The 22,559-nt window shown below is 37.9% G+C and overlaps 1 protein-coding gene across 5 annotated transcripts in view; it reads left to right on the plus strand.

Moving 5' to 3' along the window:
* The window catches only part of NVL (nuclear VCP like), a 98,696-nt gene that overhangs the window by 4,015 nt on the left and 72,122 nt on the right, over positions 1-22,559 (plus strand). For all 5 annotated transcript variants that reach the window (XM_055419816.2, XM_055419815.2, XM_055419814.2 and 2 more), the window contains 11 exons: positions 1,124-1,197; positions 3,686-3,738; positions 3,821-3,920; positions 7,429-7,483; positions 8,037-8,309; positions 11,204-11,336; positions 11,561-11,637; positions 12,346-12,480; positions 13,903-14,004; positions 15,801-15,918; positions 21,723-21,867. In XM_055419816.2, coding sequence (XP_055275791.2) covers positions 1,124-1,197; positions 3,686-3,738; positions 3,821-3,920; positions 7,429-7,483; positions 8,037-8,309; positions 11,204-11,336; positions 11,561-11,637; positions 12,346-12,480; positions 13,903-14,004; positions 15,801-15,918; positions 21,723-21,867 — 1,265 coding nt within the window. The remainder of the gene's footprint in view (positions 1-1,123; positions 1,198-3,685; positions 3,739-3,820; positions 3,921-7,428; positions 7,484-8,036; positions 8,310-11,203; positions 11,337-11,560; positions 11,638-12,345; positions 12,481-13,902; positions 14,005-15,800; positions 15,919-21,722; positions 21,868-22,559) is intronic.

The following is a 22,559-nucleotide window of genomic DNA, read 5'->3' on the forward strand; positions in this document are numbered from 1 at the left end:
CTTAGTAGTTTTTTTCATATAGTTTCTAGGTCCCAAAGTCAGTCAGTGAAAGTTGCTCAGTCGTGTCCAACTCTTTATGACCCTGTGGACTATACAGTCCATGGAATTCTCCAGGCCAGAATACTGGAATGGGTAGCGCTTTCCTTCCCCAGGGGATTTTCTCAACCCAGGATTCGAACCCAGGTCTCCTGCATTGCAGGTGGATTTTTTACCAACTGAGCCACCAGGGAAGCCCAGGCCCCAATACGTTTGTATTGGGTTGGCCAAAAAGTCCATTCAGATTTTTTACTTTGGCTGACCCAATATTTCATAATTAAATAACCACAGTTATTTACTGGTGAAATTTGTGTGCCTTTTGGGCACTGCACCACTTCTCATGCTTTGCGATCAGATTGACACTGCTATTCATTTCCTGTTCCACCTTGATTTTTATTATAGCAAATGCTGGAAATCCAGTTTTGCAAAGACATGACATCCTCAGAAGGTGCTTTAATATTGAAACCATGAATTGTCTCAGGCTAGTACAGTTGACCCTTGAACAATATGAGGGTTGGGATGCCAACATCCTCTTCTCCCCCCAGCCCCATTCATTTGAAAATCTGTGTGTAGCTATAGTTGGCTTTTAATATTTGTGGTTCTATATTGGCATATTCAACCAGCCCTGGAACATGTAGTACTGTAAAATGTATTTATTGAAAAAATCTGCTATAAGTGGACTGGTGCAGTTCAAACCCATGTTGTTCAAGGGTCATGTGTAGTTCCTGCAGATGGACGGATCAAATGTTATTGTGTTCCTTCAAATTTAAAATATCCCTTAGTGCTCTTACGAGTTCAGTGCTTTGCTGTGGTGTGGTTGGGAATCTAGGATATAATAAGCTCTCACTGCCTTATCGCCATTCTGGTTATTGTTATTGCATTGCCATAGTGATTAATAATGTTAATTAAATTCTTTGATTCTGACTTGGCAATTATCTGGTGATTTTTATTTATGTTTCTAGCATACTTTATTAATGAAGAGTTTACTTTAAAGTATAACATGTTCGAATAGCTTGATCGCTTAGTTGTTGATTACAATCACTGAGTTTGAATTATTGTGTTATATTTATCATGTTTTCTGTTTTAGTACCTCACCAGTAACAGATGTGGCAAATACGTGGACACTGGAGTCTTAGCATCTGATTTACAAAGAATGTACAGGTAAAGAAATGTAGTCTCCAGATTTTTGCTTTTCTTTCCTACCATTTTGTTTTTTAAGATTTATTTGTTTATTTATTTACATGACTGTGCTGGGTCTTCATGCTGTGAGGGCTTTCCTCTTGTGGCCATCAGGAACTACTCTCTAGTTATGGTACTTGGGCTTCTTATTGCAGGGGCTCCTCTTGTTGCCGAGCCTATGCTTTAGAGCTTTTGGGCTCCGTAGTTGTTGCTCCTGGGCTCTAGAGCACAGGCTCAGTAGTTGTGGCACATGGGCTTAGTTGTCCTACAGCATGTGGGATTTTCCTGGGCCCAGATTCAAACCCATGCCACCTGCATTGGCAGGGGATTCTTTACCACTGAGCCACCATGGAAGCCCCTTTCCAACCATTTTTTAAATTTCCATCCTGCCTAAATTTCCAGTTGATATTTATAGCTGCTAGCTTTAGTTTACCAATCTACAGGTTTAAAACTCGGTTCATTTATATAAGCATTTATCAAGCACCAGTTATATGCAAGGAGCTGCCCTTGTTATTAATGAAAATGGCTACTTCTTAGATTGCAGCATCTTACTCACTGCTTCAGTATTACTTCTTTTCTTCACTTACAAATGAAAACAATCAGGCGTGATCTCCTTCAGCTTCCTGACTATCTAAAAATGTGTCACTCATGTAGTCTTTGCTCTAAAGATTAAATCCTTTTGTGCCTCAATTCCAGGTCTTCTGATATCTTGTCTCATTAATTATCCCTGCTTTGTATATTTGTGTCTCTGTTTTCTTCTCTCCCTTTGTCTGTATGTTAGTTTGCTAAGGCTGCCATCAAAAAGCATCATAGACTAGGTGGCTTAAACCACAGAAATTGTATTCCTTAATGTTGTGGAGGCTACAGGTTCACAATCTAGGAGTTGTCAGGATTGGTTTCTTTTTGAGGTCTCTTCCTGACTTGCAGATGGCTCTCTTCTCCCTGCGTCTCTACGTGGTCTTCCTTCTGTGTGCGTCTTTATCCTAATCTCTTATTCTAAGAAGACACTGGTCATATTGGATTAGGGCCCACCCATATGGCTTCATTTTACCTTAGTTACCTCTTTTATCTTTTGGCTATACTGCACGCCATGTGGGATCTTATTCCCTGACCAGGGATTGAACCTATGCCCCCTGCATTGGCAGTGCAGTGTCTTAACCTCTGGACCTCCAGGGAAGTCCCTTTAGTTACATCTTTTTCTTTTTTTTAATGTATCTGTTTATTTAAATTAATTGATTTTAGTTGGAGGATAATTAGTTTACAATATTGTGATGGTTTTTTGCCATACATCAGCATGAATCCACCACAGGTATGCATGTGTCCCTCCCATCCTGAACCCCCCTCCTACCTTCCTCCCTTTAGTTGCATCTTTAAAAGCCTTATCTCCAAAAACAGGTACATCCTGAGATACTGAGGATTAGGACTTAAACATTATGAATTTTAGGTGGACACAGTTCAGCTCCTAACACTGCCCTTTTGCCCGCCAAAATTCATGCCTTCATTGTTTGCAAATATACTCTGTCCATCCCAGCAGCCCCAGAAGTTCTCAACCAATTTCAGCATCAACTCTGAATCCAAAATCTCATCTGAATATCATTTAACTCAAGTACGGGTGTGACTTGGAGAATGAGTTGTCAACTCACTCCAGTATTCTTGCCTGGAGAATTCCATGGACAGAGGAACCTGGTGGGTTACAGTCCATGGAGTTGCAAAGAGTTGGACATGACTGAGTAACTAACATGCTTGCGTGGGTGTGACCGGAGGTATAGTTCCTCCTGAGGTAAAATTCCTGTCCGTGAACTTGTGAAGTCAGACAACAACTTAACCTGTTTCCTGAATATGATGGGACAGGCATAGGATGAACATTCTCATTCCAAAAGGAGAAATTGGGAAGAGGAAAGGTGTCACAGTCTCAAGCAAGTCCAAAACCTGGCAAGGCAGATTCACTAGACTTTGAGAATAATTGTTTTTGACTCAGTGCTCTGTCCTCTGAACTCACTAGAATGACTGCCCTGCTATTTGGAACCATGCAAGAGACAGTGCCTCTGCCTGGGCCTGTGTGCCCTGAGTGCCTGGTGTCAGTGGCAGCCCTGCCAACTTTGGAGCTTCCCTTGGAGCCGCCTTTCATTGTTTTGAAGGGTAACACATGTTCACAGCTGCATTGTTCTTTTGGCTTGTCTTGTGGGATCCAAGAAGTCCAGTAGCCTTCCTTCGTTTCATCCCTCCTCTGTCTTCCTCAGTACAAGCTGGCAGCTTTGCTGCGGCTGTAACCCTATTTCTAGTCAAGGAAAATTAGAGGAGTTAAAATACAAACATAGAATTTATTTGAAAATAGGCTTATGGTTAATGTAAGTGTAGTGACATAATCATATATACAGGTAAGGTTATGTTCTCAATTTAGATTGAACTTAATGGGAAAATATTGGTGGAGACCATGGTACTAAACTTCTTATTATGTTTTTTTTTTCAGTATAGACTATGGTCGAAGGAAAAGAAATGCCTTTAGGATTCAGGTGGAAAAAGGTGAGTCTTTTAGTGTTAGAGCTGAATTATTAATGAAGTCATAGAATTGTTTTAGCTCATGGCATTTTTCTATTTGTTTCAGTTTTTAGCATAATTAGAAGTGAGAAAGAACATAAGGATCTAGCAGAATTAGAAGATGAACATCTGGCCAAAAGAGCAAGACACGGTGAAGAGGATAATGAGTAAGGATTGCAGAGTGGAGGGTTTCTCTAACACATTAATCTGATCATGTTACATTCCTACTTGTAAAACTTCCAAGTAGGATAACTTGGCTCTTCATTGCCAACAAGTTCCGGCAGAATACTTACCTAACCTCTCCAGACTTACTTCAGACATGCTGAATACTCCCTGTTCCTCAGGGAGGTTAGATTCTTTGTACCTTTGTGTGGGTGGTTTTCTATAGCTGGAGTGTTCATTTCCCCTTCATGAACTTTCACTCAGCCTTCAAGAGTCAGCTTTCTTGCCTTTCAGGCCTTTTGGACTCCTTTCTCAGCTTTTCCTTAACTCATAGATACTTAGTATAGTGTTTCTATCATATGGCATATGAGATTGTTTGTGTTACTTACAGAACTTTCTCTATCCTAATACAATGCCAGGTATATAAAAAGGTGTCAATTTTTTGTTTAAGAAGGAATATTGTTGACACTTTTATGACTATATTGCAGTATAATTGACGTACAATTAGTGGTACATTTTTAAAGTGTACAGTGTATTGAGTTTTGACATATGTATACACTCATTAAACCATTACCCTAAGCAAGATACTAAGGATATCCATCAACTTCACAAATTTTCTTGCACCCATTTGCACTTTATTTTTCCTTCCATTCCTATTCTGAGGTAGCCTTTGATTTGCTTTCTGTTGGTATATGTCTATATTTTCTAGAATTTTGTATAAATGGAATTGCAGAGTATGCATTAATACTTTAAAAATTTAGATTCTTTCATTCAGGATAATTAGTTTGAGATTTATCAGTGTTGTGTGTATCAAAATTCCATTGCTTTTTATTGCCCTGTATGTATGTATGTATGTATATAGCACTATTTTTTTAAATCTGCTTACATATTAACAGACAGTTGGGTTGTTTTTCATTTTTTGGTTTTTACAAATAAAGCTACTATGATTACTTATGTACTGGCATTTTTGTGGGGAGTGTTATCATTTCTTAATACTGGAACCGGAATAGCTGAGTCATATGGTAACTGCATATTTACCTTTATAAGAGACTGCCAGACTCTTTTCCAGAATGTTTGTATCATTTTACCTTTGCATCAGCAGTATGTGAGAGTTCCTGTTACCATGTGAGAGTTCTACATATTACCAGCGTTTGGTATTATCAGGACTTTAGATAGCCTGTAAAGGAAATGGCCGGAGAAGGCAATGGCAACCCACTCCAGCGTTCTTGCCTGGAGAATCCCAGGGACGGGGGAGCCTGATGGGCTTCCGTCTATGGGGTCACACAGAGTCGGACACAACTGAAGTGACTTAGCAGCAGCAGCAGCAGCAAAGGAAATGGCAACCCACTCCAGTATTCTTGCCTGGGGAATCCCAAGGACAGAGGAGCCTGGTTGGCTACTGTCCATGGAGTCGCAAAGAGTTGAACACGACTTTGAGACTAAGCAACAAAATGTATGTTAGATGTAGGTTTTTTTAAAAGGTGTTCTTTATCAGATTGAGAAAGTTTCCTAATATTCCTAGTTTGCTGAAAGATTTCATCATGAATAGGTATAACATTCGTCAGATGCATTTTAGGTGGATATTTAAGGGTTTTATTATTGGCTTTCTCCCTTTATTCTATGAATCTGGTGAATTTTATTGATTTTTGAGTGATAAACCAATCTTGCATTCCTGCCACAAACCTGCTACTTGGTCCTAATACATTATCTTTTTTATATATTTTTAAATTCTATTTACTAATATTTTTCTGTAGATGTTTACATATGTATTCACATTGATCCGAATTTTTTCTTTCTTTTTTTGCTCTTTGTCAGGTTTTGGTATGAGTTCCAGCAGGGTACTTATCTAACCTCTTCAGACTTTTATTATACTGGCCTTATAATTTTAGTTGGAAAGTGTGTGGTTTTTTTGGTCTCTAGTTTATGAACAAGTTTGTATAATGTTACTGTTACTTTGTTCTGGAACGTTTCTTAGAGTCCATCCAGAATTCGTCGGGCCTGGAGTCTTTTTTGTGGATAGGAGTTTGATAACATTTAATTTTGGTAGACAGGTCTCGTCCCCCTTTTTTTTCCTTACATCAGCATTGGTAAATTGTACTTTTAAAAAAATGTGTTCATTTCACCTATTTTGGCATTTTGGCATTGAAAATTTGTGGCATTTATTGACATAAAAGTTTTTCAGATACTCTTTTGTTTTCCTTTTAATAACTGTAGCATCTATGGATGATAACTCCTTTTCGTTCTTTATAGCTGCTCCTTTTTCATTTGGCTTTACCATAGTTCTTATAATTAGTTCCACATTTGTGGGCATATAATTGTTTCCATTTTTGCACTATTGTATATGTAATAAATAATCCTTTAGTGTATATATCTTTGTACAGATTTCTTTTTTAATGTTGAAGTCCTGAAGCGGTATTTCTAGGATCAAAAAGATTTATATTTTTTAAATTTCTGGTACGTATGGAGTTGCCATACAAAAAAGTTGCCTTTGGTTTGTATTCCCAACAGTTTTATATAAATATTGCATTTTTCAACATACTTGCAGTCCTAGTTACATATACTATTATTTAATCTTTGCCAGTTTTATAGGCAAAAAGTTGATTGTGTTATTTTCACTTGTAATATTTTGATAACTAATTTTGTGTTTCCTTTGTGAATTGCTTATTTATGGATTTTGTTTTTCATTTGAGATCTATTTGAATTTTCCTTATTGTCAGAGCTCTTTGTGTAAAATAGTATTTCTTTTTATATGTATTACAAATGCTTGTCACAGTTTGCCATTTGCATTTTATTTTTGTTTATAGTGTCTTTTAATTAGAAAAATTACACATCTTTACCTAGTCATATCTTTCAATCTGTTCTTTTATGATTTATGCTAATAACTTAGACCTCTATCACAAGAATATGTAGAAAAATTACCTATACTTTTTTCTTGTATCTGGGGCATTTCATTTAACTCTTTATAATTAATTTTGTAGAGCATGAATTGTAGGGCAAAACAGTTTTTTAAAAGCTTTTATTTAATCATCTGATAAGCCAGTGTGTTCGTGCTCAGTCGTGTCTGACTCTTTGCAACCCTATGGACTATAGCCTGCTAAGCTCCTCTGTCCATGGGATTTCCCAGGCAAGAATACTGGAGTGGGTTGCTGTGCTCTCCTCCAGGGGATCTTCCCAACCCAGGGATCAAATCTGCGTCTCTTGTATCTCCTGCACTGGCAGGCAGATTCTTTACCACTGTGCCATCTGGAAATCTGATAAGCCAGTGAGATAGACATCATTTATAATCTCCGTTTTATAGATAAGGAAGCTGAGGCTCAGGTTAACAAAGCTAGTGTCTGGTGAAGATGGATTTTTTTTTTTTTTAAGCTGTATTTTGAATCCACATTTCTCTGATTCCAAAGCCTGGATTCTTTACCACCATAGTATTTTGCCTCAGTATATTTTCTTGTTTTGAGTAGTATTTTTTTTAGGATGTGGGAGGAAATCATTTACATTTCTTTTCTTTTTACTGAGGTATACTGAAAGCTATTCTGATGATTCAAGTATGGACGATTACCCAGACACACAGGTAAGCCAGATATTTAATGAACCAACTTTGATATTTAGAAAATCATTTTGAATCCTTCTCAGAAAAGATCAGTAAAGTAAGAGACTTTGAACATCTTCATTAGTAAATAATTGAATGTTTCTGTGTGGAGCATTGAACTCATGGATTGGCCATCCTTCCAGTATTTGTGTGTATAGCCTGTTACACAGGGGAAAAGAAGGGAAGCGAATGGCCAGAAAAGTCATGATGATATGGTTATATTTGATCTAGTTGAATTGATAGGATAGTAATTGCCTACCAGCTCATTTTCATACTTCGTGTTTTAAAAACAACCTTTCTTATTTGGTTTTATTTGCCAGTTATAAATTTGTACATTAACTTAGAATGGAGGGGGTATATCTTTTTGAATAGTAAATATTTGTGAAGTATTGTATTGTGAGCACATGTATTTTCTGACTATAATTGTTTTGGGAAAAGGTATTGAGAAGAAAATATAGAAAACTTCTTAATACAGGTAATCACATTTTCATGAGTGCCTATTGAGTAATTTATGCTAAAATCATGTTTCCACCAGTCAGCAAATCATATGAACACTTCCCTGCTTTCCTTGTATCGGAAAGGAAATCCTGATTCTGTTTCAAGTACTCCTGAGATGGAACAAAAAGAAACCATTACTTCATCACCACGGATAACTTCCAGAACAGGCTCTGTTCCTTCGAAGACCCCTGCTGGAGGTTCCGAAGGAGGATGGTTTATTGACAAAACCCCAGGTGGAAAGAAGGACAGTTTTTTCTCGGACCTATCAGATGAGAAGTGTAATGATAAGAAGCCGATCTCTGAGATAGAGGTATTTTTTATGGTGGCATTTTAGCCCGTGTAGTTGGAATACATTACACCCTTTTCATTGAATGTAATACCAAGTAGATTCTTGTGTTGTGTAAAAGGCTTAGGAACTTGAGATAGAATTTGCTCACTTCCCACTATGGTCATCATTTTCGTCCTGTTCCAAGCTTCTTCCCTTTCTTCCCTTAACTTTTGAAATAATTTTCAACTGCTTCTGTGTTTGATCCCCTAGTTTATTCTACACACAGAGATATCTTTTTTATGAGTTAAGTCTGATGATTGTCATTCTTTTATTAAAAACCCTCCAGTGGCTTCATTCAGTCTTCAGTCAGAAATCTTTTGCAGTTGGCAGCCCTGCCTGACTTGGCTCCCTGCTGTCTCTTTAATCTTATCTCCTGCTCCCCTCTCCCACCTCCCAGTTTAGCCTCAGCCACAACTGGCCTTCTTGCTGTTTCTAGAATACGCTAACCCTTCTCTCATTTGGGAGAGTCACACTTGTAGTTTCTGTTTGGAACATCTTTCCCCAGATTCCTGTGGCTTACTCTGTCATTTCTTCTTTTAATTTTTAAATTGATTCCTATTCTTGGCTGCACTGTGCAGCATGTGGGATCTTAGTTCCCCGACCTGGGAGGGATCAGTCAACTGTGCTCCTCTGTTGAGAGTTTGAAGTCTTCATCACTGGACCACCAGGGAAATCCCTCCATCATTTCTTCACATCTTGTTTAACTTGTGATCTTCCCAGAGAGGCCTTCCCGGACATGTAAAATAGCACATTGTTGGATATTCTGTTTCCTAACCCTACTTTTTCCAAGTACTTAAAAAAAAAAAAAATCACTATATTTTAAGTATTTAGAATGACTGTATAATTGTTTTTGGGTTGTTGTATAAGAATGGCAACTCCAAGAGAGGAGGGACTTTGTTTAATAATGTGTCCCTGGCTAAAATATGTCTAGTGTGAAGTTGTTAGTTTGTGAATTAGTGCCTGATAAACCTCCTGAGTTGTTTTTATTAGTGAAAGTTAAGAAGTAACTGCCTCTGGTGTGCATCACAGAAAATTGATGATTGTAGATAGAAGGGAGGGTAGCTGCTGAAATATCTGTGTGGTTTATTTTCAGTTTAGGATAATGCTTCGAGGGAGCCAACATAAACAGATATACTGTGAAAATGGATAAAACAAATAGATACTTAAAATATTTTTTTTTTATTAACTTAAAAAAAAATTATTTAGCTGCTCTGGGTCGTAGTTGCAGCGTGCAAACTCTTCGTTGTAGCATGTGGGATCTAGTTTTCCAATAAGGGATCAAGCCCAAGCCTCCTGTGTTGGCAGCAAGGAGTCTCAGCCACCGGACAACCAGGGAAGTCCCTTTTTTTTATCTTTTTAAATTGGAATATACCATATGTAAAGAAAAGTAAAGCTTGATGGATTATTGCAAAATGAGCACATTGGACATCGTTCTTACCTGATTCTTTTAACGTCTGGCAGAGGGGGTTTATGGTAATCTGTCTCCCAGTAGAGTGGCTGCTTGTGCTCCGGGTCTCGCTGTCTGGTATGGGAAATGTTAGCTACCTGTGTCTGTTGAGCCGCTGAAATGTGGCTAGTGCTAATGAGGAACTGAATTTTTAATTTAAATGTAAAAACTATCAGTTAGTTTAGTTATTAGAAAACTTCTATGTATATTTTAAATAACTTGGGTATGTGAATATACTTTTTCAGCTATAGATTTTATAAAATATAAACACATCAAGTATTTCCCATGAAAAGTTAGTGTCTGAATTAAGATGTGCAGTAGATATAAAATATCCACTGGACTTTGACAACTTATTGTAAAAACAGTGTAAAACATTTTAATAATTCTTAAACTGACTATATGTTGATACTGTTTTGAATATATTTGGTTAAATAAAATAGATTATTATTTTCTTAAAATATACTTTCACTTATTTTTTCCTTTTTTAAATGTGGCTACTAGAATATTTGAGCTTCCCTGGTGGTGCAATGGTTAAGAATATGTCTGCCAATGCAGGAGACGTGGGTTCAATCCCTGGTTAGGAAGATCCCCTGGAGTAGGAAATGACAACCCATTCCAGTATTCTTGCCTAGGAAATCCCATGGACAGAGGAGCTTGGTGAGCTATAGCCCATGGGGTCATAAGAAAGTTGGACATGACTTAGCAACTAAACAATGACAGCTAGAACATTTAAGATTGCATATGTGGGTGGTATTATGTTTCTCTCGGGTGATGCCATTCTAAATGGTTTTCAAGCAGCAATCTCTTTGATTTGGCAAAGCCTCTCCCCTCTGCTTCTGAATTATTAATAGGCCTTTTCCAAATCTATTTACTTTGTCTTTAAAGAACATTATTATTGTTGGCAAGGTCAAGGACAAAGCTTGACTTTTATATTGAATTATGTGGCTGTCAGAGCAGCTTTCTAGTCCTATTTAATTTAGTGATTGATTAGACATCAGATGAATACCAACTACATAAAAGGCTCAGTGAGAAAGAAAAGATGAATGCTATTATCTTAAGTCCAGAAGCACACAGCTCAGTGAGGAAGAAATAACATAGACAGGTGAGCCACTCATTTACAAGCAGATTGTATAGGCTCTACCACAGTTGCAAATGCAGTGTTCTGAGAGTGTGAAGAAGAGATTAATTCTAACTAGAAGATTCTGGAAAGGTTTTTCAGGTTTTAGGAAGTAAACTGAGCATTAAGGTTGTGGAAAAGGAAATCCCCAGCAGAGGTCACCCTTAAGCTAAAATGTTGGAAATAGCTAATGGGTGAAAGTACCAGGGCTGAAATGTGTTTTTATTTATTTATTTTTTTAGTAATGCCCCCTACCCTCTTTTTTTAAATAGCCTAATTTCAAGCATGACACATTTAATTTTTTTTTTCCAGAATTCAAAAGATTCTTCTCTTCTGGAGAGTAACAAAAAAAGAAAAGGCAAGCTAAACAGCAAAGGAGGACAAAAGAAGAAAGAAGATCTTCAGGAAGTAGATGGGGAAATAGAAGCTGTCCTGCAGAAGAAAGGTGAGATGGAAGTCTCGTGGGTGGCGGCGGCTGTGTTTGCTCTGAGCGAGACATCGTGGTTCCAGGCTGTTTGGCCTGGGGAACCTCCTATGTGTAGAGACATTTACTACAAAATATTTCAGTATCTAATGGACCTTTGTTTATTATTATAAAGATTATTCAGTATAGTTCTGAGTCACTACTGGATCACTAATCTTTTCACCTCTTCCTTTTTTGTTTACCAGCTAAAGCCAAGGGGCTAGAGTTACAGATCTCCAGTGTGAAGTTCGAAGATGTTGGCGGCAATGATACAACATTAAAAGTTAGTTCAGATTCAGAATTTCTACTTCAAATGGATATATTGCCAATCAGGTATTCAGATAAGGCCTTCCTCTTTGTATCTGATAGGAACTGAGTATAGAAAAGGAGGCCAGGAAGGTGAGAAGGGCAAGCTTGACTTGTCCCCTTCAGGGTCATGAGGGATACAAGAAACACATCTTCATTTTTTTCACCATTTTAGTTAGTATGCATAAGATACTTGCTTTATCAGGAGTAGCACTTTAACAGTTGTAATGGTTAGTGATTTTTTGTGTTTACTTTGTTTCAGTTATTGTATAGTTACGATTCATTCTTTCTGCAAGGTAGGTATTATTACCCTTTGGACAGAAGCTTCAGTTCAGTTCAGTTTAGTCGCTCAGTCGTGTCCGACTCTCCGCGACCCCATGAATTACAGCACGCCAGGCCTCCCTGTCCATCACCAACTCCCGGAGTACACTCAAACTCATGTCCACAGAGTCGGTGATGCCATCCAGCCATCTCATTCTCCGTTGTCCCCTTCTCCTCCCGCCCCCAACCTTTCCCAGCTTAGAGAGGGGTTATTGCTAATGCCTCGTGCCAGTTACCAAAACAGGATTCAAACTGAGGTGTAAATCTAAAGCATGTTGCTGCTCCAAAGAACAGGTCCTTTCATTCCACATTGATTCATTCTCTTTGGGGCTGTGAAGGACATCCTTCCTGTTTATTTCTGCAGGAGGTCTGCAAGATGCTCATACACATGCGGCACCCAGAGGTGTACCACCACCTGGGCGTCATACCCCCACGTGGAGTTCTTCTTCATGGACCACCAGGCTGTGGGAAGACATTACTTGCACACGCGATTGCTGGGGTGAGGTTTACTGACGTTTGTTTGCTTTTGTTCTTTTGTTGTTATTTGTTTTTATTTTTTCTCATTGGTCAACTTGAACCAGACTTGGCGTATTCTCAGGGCAACTGATCCCTTCTTCATTCTTTTCATGCTGCTGTTTGTGAGATGGTTTTTTTTTTTTTTTTTAATGTATCCAATTATATGGCAACGATTGGGTGGGAAGCCAAATAATATAAGCAACCTATTTTTTTAACCCATAGTTCTTGTTTTAGTTCTCGTTCTTATCCATTGTTTTAGTTCTTGTTTTTAGTCACTGTTCTTTCCCTTTAAGCTAGTGGTTTTCAAGAGCAGTAAAATAAAACTGGAGGATCATATTTTACATAGAACCAAATTTATTCAGAATTTCCATCCAGAGTCATGTTTTTATCCTTTTTAGTGTAAAAATGTTCTTTCTAAAATGGTGATAATAGATACTCAGTTGGCAAAATAAAAAGTTAGCAATTTTAATTTTAGCCCCATCAGGCCTCTTGGAAACTGTAAAATGCAAAATGTCCAAGTAAGTTTAGTTTGAAGAGTAGCACACTATGTCAGTTATAGTGTGCTTTGAAAGAAAATTATTTTTATAGGAGAGATTGATTGATTTGCCTCATTTATTCATTTGTTAAATCTTTTGTGTGACTAGTGCATGCCAGACATTGAGATATAGTGATAAGTGCAAGAAACTCAGTTTTTATCTGTAAGGGGTTTTTCGATCTAATACACGAGACACATTAAACTGTCTTTCACACACATAAATGTTGCTTCATTGTTGCGATTACACTGAGTGGGAGACAGAAGAAGTGCAGAATGCTCTGTGGTATGTTGTTGGTATGTTCCTTTTACCCATGTTAAGAATTAGGGTTAAAGAGTATCATTGAAGAAGTGAAATTTCAAGATAGTCAGAAGAATAGTAGGGTTTAGGATGGGTTGTTGCCAGTTATATTGGTGGGACAGTGGTAGATTCTCTTCCTTTAAGAATCTGCCTCCTCTGACTTGTTACTGGCTACTTCTCTGGGTTGCTTTGGTGGGAGAAACGCCAGTAGAGTGTGTGGGAAATGACTGTGTCACAACTCCCTGCTGTTTCACATCCAGGAGATAAATAACATAAATTTGTTTTGGCTCAGCTCTAATTAAGGGCAAATATATTTCTTAAGATTCAAGACCCTTTATTTATTTTATGATATCTGTAAAGTAAAAATAAGTAGAAGGTATCCAGTCAATGTGTTTGGATAAAATTTCAGATTTTTAAGTAATGTTTTTCATTGGAACAGTACAAAAAGATACGACATTCCTCAGAAAATTAGTCATTTAAAAAATGTAATTTTGAGAAAGGGACTAAGTAAAGAAAAAGTAGGTAAGTGAAACTTTGAACATTTAGTCATTTTTTAATACATTTGTGCATAGGAACTTGGTCTTCCAATTCTGAAAGTAGCTGCTACAGAAATTGTATCTGGAGTATCTGGAGAATCCGAACAGAAGCTAAGAGAACTATTTGAACAAGCTGTGGTGAGTCAGCTAATGACTGTAATGTCAGGTTGTCAGATCGTGTAAGGCTATATGGAAGTTCCTGTTTTCTTTATGGTTGGTATTTGTTAATGTATCCACTGGCCATTCTTTTCTAAACATGGTAATTTGTTCCTCATGATGGCTAAATGTTTAAAGTAGAGTAATTGATTGTTGGGTAAAATAATCTATTTAATCTGAAAATAAAATAATTGGTGAGAAGTTCTGACTGTCATACCCGATAGCAATGTGCTGAAAATAGATTATCCTTGTGATATTTTTTTTTTACTTTTACTTTCCTCAACTTAGGTTTGCCCAGACAACCTGTAAGCAGTGTGAACATTTTAACATTTAAGGATTATTATAAAAGCAACCATAGACTTGCCAGCATAAACTCTTCTCTATTTTCAAAATTGAAGCTGTGAAAAGATGATTCTATTACCAGAGAAATTGCAGATTGGATTTTATTCTGATTATAACTCATTAAAATTTGGCTGCTTAAGAACTTCTGAGGAAGATGACATTTGTATTCCATTTTAGTTTTATCTTCAGTATAGTGTTATGGTTAAATGTACTTTCAAGTTAGAGGTTCAAATCCTTAGGCCACCACATACTAATTGTGTATTCTTGGGCAAGAGATTTAACCACTCTTAACCCCGAGTTTCCTTACTAGCAAATAATACTGATCAAATCTCATGGGGTTGTTGATTGTATTAAAGGGTTCATGTAAATTTTTAATGTAGTGTCTAACACATAGCAAAAGCCATGTAAATACTGGCTATGACATCATGCTCATTTGAGCAGTCACTAGTCATCACTGTGGTTAAGAAGTAAAAATTACTGATAAGTTTAATTTTATGTTGTCATCATATGCGTCCCAAATACATTGGGACTGGTGAATATGGCTAGTGCATCTGAAATGCAAAGCTGAGAAGAAAAAGTATATTTTACCAGTACTTAAAATGTTTTTTAAAATAGTAAGAAAGTAGCAAAATTTGTTACCTAGTCCAAGCTCTGTATTGCTTGCTGTGGCAGGTCAATAAATTGTTAACAGGTAGTTGGGGCAAGGAATTAGTGACTTTATTTGGAAAGCCAGCAGACCAAGAAGAAGATCGACTAGTGTCCCCCAAACCATCCTCCCTGGGTTAGGATATAGGTTTCTTTTATTCCCAAAAGGAGAGGAGATAAAGTCCTAATTCCAGTCAGACTACAGAGGGAATGTGTTTGTTTCTTCCTTCCTGTAGTCATTCACAGGTGGGCCTGGTCAGGATGTTTCCTGTGAGCTAAACATAGACTGGCATTAGAAAAGCTGTGGACACATATGGAAGGTGCGGTGGAGGGTGGGAAGGGTACTATGCAGAGCAAAGCTACATTCTTTAAGGTGTTACCTGTTTTCCAAAATGAGCTTGATTTGTTTGTTAATTGGCATACAGCAGAAAGATAGGTAACGACATTTGTGTTTGTGGTGAAGACAATGATGAATGAGGATAAAAGAGACAAAGGGAAAAATTAGTTAGTTCTGTGTTTATCTAGCTCTCTCTGAACCAGTGCGATGCTGGTACGATGCGTGACAGCTGTTACTTAATAAACATATGGTCTAGTACCCATCTTTTCCAGTCTCCCCATTTCCTGGTGAAAGTCAGTACAGTAAGATATGTATAAACTGCTTTCTTTAGGGTAGTTCTTTTGGTGAATGGTCTCTGAACTATAAGATTGAAAAAAACATATATATTTAACCATACCAGTATAGGGAATACATTTACATTTATGATTTTTTTTGGTGATATTCTTATTTCTAGTCAAGTGCACCATGTATCCTCTTTATTGATGAAATTGATGCTATTACCCCCAAAAGAGAAATTGCTTCAAAAGATATGGAGCGAAGAATTGTAGCCCAGCTCCTAACCTGCATGGACGGTGAGTTTGAAACACTGAATTCACTTTAAGATAATGTTTTTTTTAAATACTGTAAGATGTGAAGATATGAAATATTTAAGTAGCATAAAACTTAGAGTACAAAGCAGAAATCTTTTTCTCTTCATAAAAAATTATATCATTAATTTTTGGAGTATATCTTACTGTTTATTTTTAATGCATTTACACACATATATAACTACACTAAAATCTTGCGTTGCTTTTTCCAATACTCTGCACCATACACACTATTTTATACTCTTTGTATCTTAATAATATCTTGGAATGTTGCCATTTTTAAAAATAATGTATTATTTTTAATTGATGATTGGTTTACAATATTGGTTTGATATCTGTCATACATATCATGAATTAACCGTAGGTGTACATATGTCCCCTCCCTCCCACCTTCTGCCCAAATGTGGCCATTTTAATCTATTTATATCTACCTCTTTTTAATTGCTGCTTGGATTCCTTTAGGATAAATTCGTTATATTGTACTTAAGTATTTCCATTTTGATGGATATTCAAGTTGTTTTGATTTTTGCTTTACAGTGAACTGTAAGGGATATAATTAAATGGGCCTTTTTGGTACACTAATTTTTCTAAGATGAGGTAATGGTTAAAGTTTATACATTTAAAATTGTTATAAGAAATGGCAAATTGCCTTCCAAGAAGACTTTGCTATTTACGTCTTTACCAGTACTATGTGAGAGTCACCCTTCTCCAGATTTTTCACAACACTGAATTGTTTTAGTTTATGACAGTCTGAGGGATGAAAAGTGGTATGTTTGTTGTTACTTGCATTTCCCTGATTATTATTGATGTAGATCATCTTTCCATATTTTTTGGCTTTTCATATTCTTTCCAAAATCCCTTTTCTTCATCTTTTTCCCACTGATTGAATTTTTAAAAATTTGAGTGAATACTATATTTTAATATAGAAACAAATCCTTTGTTAAATATAGTGCAATTCCTTCCTATCTGAAACTTGTTTTTCAATTTTGTTTAATGGTTTTTGGATACAAATTTGGAGAAAAGAAATCAGCACAAGTAGAACTTTTGGAGCTAAATCTTATCTGCTGGAAAATAATGTATGTTTGTGTACATAAGAAAATGTGAAATAGTATGTAGTTTGCATTTCTTGTGATGGTAGGTTGTAGGTTGTTTATTCTGCTGTTTTATTCTTATGTAAAATTTTCTTGCAGTGTCTTAAGGCCTATGTTCTGAATTACTGTCCTTTTAAATTTATTTTTTAATTGAAGGATAATTGCTTTACAGAATTTTGTTGTTTTCTGTCAGACCTCAATGAATTACCATATTTTATTGAAGCTAATTTGTTATCACAAGATACACCATCATTTTATGTACATCTGAGAAGGAAAAAGACAACACCAATCAGAATATGACATAATGCTTATCACATTGATAGTATAAGCATACTGATTTCAGAGACATTAAAATGTGGAAAAATGACTTAAGTATAGGGATAAAGCAGACTACTTATTACTAGAACGTTACTGAAAGCTCTGTTAGTTGAGGTTTTTGGTGTGTCTCTGTGTGTGTTTTAAGGTTTCCTGTTTTAAACCAGAATAGGGAAAACAGTAAACAACTCAATTTACATAGTCAACCTATTACTGAACTGAACTTGGATCCAGTTGCATGACGCCCAGCAGAGCCAATTTACTGACACTGGGTTGTGGTGAAAGAAAGTACAGTGTTTATTGGAGGGCACCAGGCAAGAAGAATAGGTAGCAAATGCTTGAAAGACCCAAATCCCTGATGCTATCAGGCTAGGGTTTTAAAGGCAGCATTAGAGGTGAGGGTTTCAGGGTGCGTGAGGTCAGCTCTTGGGACATTTTTCTGATTGGTTGGTGGCATGGTGATGTTTCGGGAATCTTAATCATCAGCCAGTCTGGGGTCTCTGTGCTTGTGGTCAACATGCAGTCTCTGTGCTCCGTTGGGTAGAGGGCCTTAGTTTCTGTCGAACAACTCAAAGATCCCTGCAGATTGTTATGTATATATCCCTTCCTGTGACTCCCTTGTTCTAATAATTAGCTGCATGAGTTCACTTCTTAGAACTCTGGGAGGCCCAGACAAGAAGCAGAGGATATGGAGGGACTTGTACCCAGGAGAGCCCTGCAGAATCTTGCTTGGTCTCAATCCTCCCTTTTCTTTGATACTTCTCAGTGCTGAGGGGGAACAAGAGTGGGACAAGACAGGAAATAAAGTTTTGGATAGAGATGTCAATCATAAATTCTGCAGAGGAACTCGGTTTTGGGGGGCTTATTTCTTTCTGTCTCCCCAAATAACCTGTGACATGTAGTCATTTTTCTTCCTACAGTTTGAGAATTTTATAAAAACCTTATTAATTCAGAGTTTATAAATCTGGAATTGTAGTAAGTTAAAACTCTTTAAGTAAATTAATATGTAACAAGATAATTGAGACCACTTTTAAAAAAATTCTAATTTCACCTAATTTTAATAACGAAACTCAGACGTAATTCTAATTACTAAGACCTGTGAAGGATGTTAAAAATATCATTTGTTTATGAGAAAACTGACACAGAGAGCTGAGGGCCAGATGCAGACTGAGTCATTGGCGAAGTATCGGCTAGAATCCAGGTATTTATTTACACATATACAATTAATGACCTATCCATGAATGTTTTGTGAGAGCTGTTACCCACAAAACGTGTTAACTAGTTTTTTTTTTTTATTAACACTGTGTAAAAAGAACTGACGGAGAAGGCAATGGCAAGCCACTCCAGTACTCTTGCCTGGAGAATCCCATGGATGGAGGAGCCTGGTGGGCTGCAGTCCATGGGGTCGCTAGGAGTCGGACACGACTGAGCGACTTCACTTTCGCTTTTCACTTTTACACATTGGAGAAGGAAATGGCAACCCACTCCAGTGTTCTTGCCTGGAGAATCCCAGGGACGGGGCAGCCTGGTGGGCTTCTGTCTATGGGGTCACACAGAGTCGGACACGACTGAAGTGACTTAGCAGCAGCAGCAGCAAAAAGAACTGAAGCTTCATTTTTTTAATAATCATAAATTCATTTTTTTGGCTAATGTAACTTCAGTTTAAAATGATCAAATCATCTAGAAGAGGGAGAAAAGGAATGAAGTTTGTCTTATAGTGGATGGCCAATCCTAGCTGAGGTCTGATTTTTATCTTTCTAGAAGCTTTTGAAGCAACCTTTATGTTGCTAAGTATTGATTTCCTGAAGAAGGATTTTTTTCATTACTGAAGATTTAACAGATTTCCATGATTGTTCTTTTTGAATTACTAACCCTTGCTGTGTTCAGAACTCATCACCAAGACTGTATTGTCTGAGCAACATGAACTAGGAAAAGGAAGCTGACTGCTACCCTTGGTCATTGTTTCCAGCTGTGAGAATGAAAGCACCCCTGAGTTAGCAGGGGAACGGCTTTGGCTGTGTACCAGCATTAGTGCAGAGAGGATTCAGTTTTAAGAACATGTTGCTGTGACTGCAAGTTTGTAACTCATGGTGCTACCTCAATTATGGGGTGTCACATTGTTACCTATAAAATATCATAGTTCTGTTTGTTCATGAATCTCCTTTTATAGCATGAGTCTTTTTTTTAAGTTGATTCCTTTTCTTCAGTTTTCAAAAAGTATTAAAGAGCTTTCCTGTCTCACTTAAAGATATACCTTATGTGTATTTTCTTTATTCAAAGAGTAATTACTGCCAACTAAATGTTTCTAATTTGGTTCTGTTCTGTAACCCCACCCATGTAGTTGTCTCTCTGCCTCTGCCATTCACTGAAACTAATCCCAGAAAGCTCATCGATGATTACCAATGGCCACATCTTTGGGCGTGCTTTTAGCCCTCACCCCTCTGAACCCACCTCTTAAAGTTAGCTGGTGGAAGGGACTCTACCTAGAGTAGTGCCTGGCCCAGGGCAAGCACCCAGTGAGTTTAGCAGTGGCTTTGGGAGCATTTGATACTGTGAATACCTTGTTCTTACAGTTGTCAGCACACTTGACTTGAGTAACACTCTCTGTCCTCCTGTTCTCTGATAGCTCTCTAGCACTTTCTCTCCCTTGCCTCCTTTTCCCCATCGTTTAAAGAAAGATATTCCATAAGGTTTTACACTTGATCTTCTTTTCTTCTGGCCCTCTGCTGCTGCTGCTAAGTCGCTTCAGTCATGTCCGACTCTGTGTGACCCCATAGACGGCAGCCCACCAGGCTCCCCTGTCCCTGGGATTCTCCAGGCAAGAACCTACTTCCAACTATCTCCTGTTTAGCTCATCTTTGGAAAACTTTCAAATTACATCTCTAACCTTCATTTCTGATAAATTTCCAACCCATGTTCACTGCTGCCTGCTAGGTACTTGCAGGTAACTGTCGCACGTCCCCTCATACTCGGTGGGTCCACTGGCTTCCCCTGTGGCCCCTTCTGCTGTCTGACCCCCTTCTGTATTCCGTATTTAAGCTAACAGCTTCCAGACTGAGTTGTCTTTGTCTCTTCCCTCTCCTCCCCCTTTGCATTGAATCACGTGTGTAGTGCTTTTGATTTCATCTACAACTTGGACCTTAAATTGGGGTTTCCTTTTTTATTTCCTATGTGCCTGCCTTCACTCAATCTTTTACCTGATTATTGTATTCAAATCACAGCAGACTCTTGCATTTATTCCTTTTTACTCCATTCAGAATTATTATTAGAGTTATCTTTCCAAAACACAAATCTTAACGGAAAAACCTTCCATGGCTTCTGTTGGCATAAGAAGGTTCTATAAACTTCCCGTGACTTGACTGTTAGAGGACTTCATTAGCCATTACTTGTGTGGTGGGGGCGGGACGATGAGGGGTTGGTGTGTAAACCTCAGTCTCTCCGCTAGTCCACTCCGGTTCAGTTCTGAGAGGTAATACTTGTGGAAGACACACTTTAGGCCCTGTACTCCGTCCATTAATAAAAATCTGTATCTAGATTAGTTGCCAGAGCAACCGTAGACTGGGTTGTATTCCCCCATCTCAGTGCCGTGAGTGTGCTTGAGATACATACTACTGTGTCTTGCCCAGACTTGCTGATGGTAGACCGCTCACCCTGTCTAAACATGGCACACCTGTTTGTACCTCTGTGCTTTCACTCATTCTCTTTCTTCCATGTAGAATTTCATTAGCCTGTATTTTCTTATTAATAGCCTATTCACCCTTTAAGCCTTTCTGGAGTGTTACCTGCTCCCTCAGTTCTCCCTCATTCCTCAGTCTGAATTCATAACATCTTCCATTGTATCCGCTGCGGTGCTTTGTTTATACTTACTGTGCTTCAAATAGATTGAGCTGCTTGAGGACAAAGTTTGTTTTTCCTCACATCTTTCACATATTAGGCATTTAATAAATGTTAGTTTCATATTCCAGAGAAGGCAATGGCAAGCCACTCCAGTACTCTTGCCTAGAAAATCCCATGGACGGAGGAGCCTGGTAGGCTGCAGTCTGTGGGGTCGCTAAGGGTCGGACACGACTGAGCGACTTCACTTTCACTTTTCACTTTCACACATTGGAGAAGGAAATGGCAACCCACTCCAGTGTTCTTGCCTGGAGAATCCCAGGGACGGGGGAGCCTGGTGGGCTTCCGTCTATGGGGTCACGCAGAGTCGGACATGACTGAAGTGACTTAGCAGCAGTAGCAGCAGCAGCAGTTTCATATTCATATATCTAATATATAATTGTCATTGTTTAATACTTTCTCTCTAACTACTTAATAACTTGGATAATATTATTACCCTTAAAATCAAGAGTCTTGTTTACCACTCATCCTCTGTCTGGTTCTTACTAGATCTGAATAATGTGGCTGCTACAGCTCGGGTCCTAGTCATTGGAGCTACCAACCGACCAGACTCCTTAGACCCTGCTTTGAGACGTGCAGGAAGGTTCGACCGAGAAATATGCCTAGGGATCCCAGATGAAGCATCCAGAGAAAGGTATACTCTTATAGAATGAAGTTTATATGCCACAATGTCATCTGAACTGCATGTTTTGAAAATGAGGGGTGAGAAATACCATGCAACCTTCTTTCTCTCTTATCTCTTTCTTTGTGTGCCAGTGAAATTGATTTGGAAAGGAAAAAGCCCACATTAAATTAATGCTTAAGAAAACAATTTACTCACTAATAACGGCAGTTGTTTCAGGCTGCTTTTTCGGTAGTGATAATGGATTTATGTATCCACACTCATTTGTCTGATCTTATTAACAGTGTCTTGTGTTTTTTAGGTGGCAGTCAGCCTAGGGAGAGTGTTTAGAGCTATGGAATAGTGCTCACGTTCACATGTAGGTTAAATCTGAGTACCATATTTTAACCTGTTGAACTAATCTGCCTAAAATCATAAGTTCCCTGACAGGTAATTCAGTGGCAGCCAGAGAGTTGAAAACTGTCTGTTTGCTGTAAGACCACCCTTTCCTAGTAATTGGGTTTGAATGTCCACAGAGCAAAGAGGTGTCCACCAGCATCTCAATAACAAAAATATCAGGGAAGCACTGTTCAGGCAGTGGAGTAAAGGAAATCTACTAAAGAAGTGTTCTGAAATACCGTGTTTATAATGACTTTCAGCTTAAGTTAATGACTCAATTGCAGCACATGATCACTAGCGGCTTTAGGGAAAGTAGTATATAGTGA

This window comes from Moschus berezovskii, chromosome 17, assembly GCF_049115385.1.
Source record: "Moschus berezovskii isolate FMDL1 chromosome 17, NW_MosBer_1.0, whole genome shotgun sequence".
Classification (NCBI taxonomy): Eukaryota; Metazoa; Chordata; class Mammalia; order Artiodactyla; family Moschidae; genus Moschus; species Moschus berezovskii.